The sequence below is a fragment of the Palaemon carinicauda genome, chromosome 10, assembly GCF_036898095.1.
Source record: "Palaemon carinicauda isolate YSFRI2023 chromosome 10, ASM3689809v2, whole genome shotgun sequence".
NCBI lineage: Eukaryota > Metazoa > Arthropoda > Malacostraca > Decapoda > Palaemonidae > Palaemon > Palaemon carinicauda.
This window is the reverse complement of record NC_090734.1, coordinates 23,270,427-23,272,701: the sequence shown is the minus strand read 5'-3', so window position 1 is coordinate 23,272,701 and position 2,275 is coordinate 23,270,427. Positions and strand designations below refer to the sequence as shown.

Here is a 2,275-nt window from a genome sequence, read left to right as displayed (position 1 = left end):
AAATATAAAAAAGAAAGAAAAAATTCTTCGCCAAAGTTAATTTTAGTCTGTTGATGATGAATTAGATGCCTCATATTATTCTTATTAAGTCAGGCTTAAGGATACCCACTATGACCGTATGGTTTGCTTTCCTCAAGGTAATGATAATTTTTCCTTTTTTCTTCTCTTTTTTTCTCACCACACCAAGGATATATAAATAGATATATATATATATATATATATATATATATATATATATATATATATATATATATATAATATATATATATATATATATATATATATATATATATATATATACATATATATATATATATATATATATATATATATATATATATATATACATATATATATATATATATATATATATATATATATATATATATATATATATATATATATATATATATATATATATATATATATATATAGATATATATATATACAGTACGCGCGGAAAACGAAGCTGGTTTTGTAAAACGAGCCTCCATTTTAGCGCTTTTTAACACTACCCTCTAAATCCGTTCCGGGTGAGAGATAAGCTGAGCAGGCGCTAGGAAGTATCGTACTAGATGGCAACCGCCTTTGGAAACTGTAGTCGACCCTTCAGTTACACTCAGGCAGTCACGGAAGTCGGATGTTCGTGATTTTTGCTCCGCTGCATGCCGCGTTTTTGTGTTGCATTCGTTGTGTTTCAAGTGTTGTAGTGGTTGAGTTTGAGCTCAAGAAAAGTTGTTGGTAGAGAGGAAATATCCTCTATCATTGATTTACATAAAGCAGGTGTTAGTGTTAGAAAATATTATGAAACAGAAGGGGTTATCGGAGCGAACAGTGTATCGGTGGATTAACAGGTACAAGGAAGGACCGCCTGACGCCCTGCCTACCCCCAAAACCCCGGTGTGGGAGGCCTAGAAAGATTAAGCCTGCTACCCTGAGGCTGATACATCGTCAGTTGAAGAAAGACACGTCCCCCATAGTACGTGAAATCAAAGACAAAAACATTCGGGTGCTTGGTGAGGTCTCTTTACGAACCGTACAGGAAAGTATACACGACGACTTCCTTCTTCGTTCCTACAAGGCGCGCAAGAAGCCGCTTTTAACTGTGGCACAGAAACAAAAGCGAGTTGCTTTTGTCAAGAAATATTCAGTTTGGGAGCCTGCTAAGTGGAGAGAAGTCTTATGGACAGATGAGGCTACGTTTTCGGTGACAGGGAGTAGTGCCAAGAGAGTCTATAGGCCCTCAGGGTCGGATCCCCACCTCCCCCAGTACACTTCCAAGACTGTTAAACACCCCGCCAGTGTTATGGTATGGGGTTCATTTGGATATAATGGTGTTGGCGAGTTTTTTTTTTTTTTGCCTAAAAATAGTTATATGAATCAATAAAATTATTTTGAGTTACTTTGCGACCATTTGGAGGGTTCCTTTGACAAAAGTGGCACCAGTTTTTTCATGCAAGACGGAGCCCCCTGCCACAGAGCCAAATCTGTAATAAATTGGCTAAAGCATTGTGAAGTGCCTTTTTTTCCTGATTGGCCAGGATCTTCCCCAGATCTCAATCCTAATGAGAACCTGTGGAGCGTCATCAAGAGGAAGCTGCAGAGCAAGGATACCTCTTCAATCCCCAAACTCGAAGCAGCCATTAGGGAGGTTTGGGAGGGATTGGAGCCAGAAACACTCCACAACCTTGTTGATAGCGTTCCCCGTCGCCTCAAGGACGTTATCAAAAGGAAAGGGAACACACTCAAGTATTAGAGGGGTAAGTGTTCCTATTAATGTTTTTTTCATAACTAATCACAAATAATGTTTCTTTTTCAGTGTCCCCGCTTATCTGTCCACGCAAACTGTATATATATATATATATATATATATATATATATATATATATATATATATTATATATATATATATATATATATATATATATATCGTCATCTGTGCCCACTCGTGTCCGAGTATTGGGTTCTGTCGTTAGCCATCAGCCTCCTATCTAAGGGGTGGGTGCTTATGTCTGATGTGGCTGTTAAAGTCCTAGTCTGTGGTGGAGGAGTAGCGGACAGTGTTCACAAGGGAGGGTAGGTGGTGGGCGGGGCTGTTCTAATCACTCTCTCCTTCTTCTCCTCCTAGCCTCCTCATTTTGTCTCCTCCTCTCCTCCAAGTCCACGGTGCCATGGTGTACTGTACTCCTCCAGGTTTTCCTGTCCCTGGCTGTTTCTTCCCTTGAGGAAGAATCGATGTCAGTTAGAGCCAGGGTGCGCTTTAGTTGATCTTTAT

General features: G+C 38.8%; 1 protein-coding gene across 1 annotated transcript in view; it reads left to right on the top strand.

Moving 5' to 3' along the window:
* The first annotated feature begins 575 nt into the window (after window positions 1–575).
* Window positions 576–2,275, top strand: part of LOC137647887 (uncharacterized) — a 1,863-nt gene continuing 163 nt past the window's right edge. Inside the window, exons 1-3 of the mRNA XM_068380841.1 lie at window positions 576–642; window positions 855–1,340; window positions 1,542–1,651. Coding sequence (XP_068236942.1) covers window positions 576–642; window positions 855–1,340; window positions 1,542–1,651 — 663 coding nt within the window. The remainder of the gene's footprint in view (window positions 643–854; window positions 1,341–1,541; window positions 1,652–2,275) is intronic.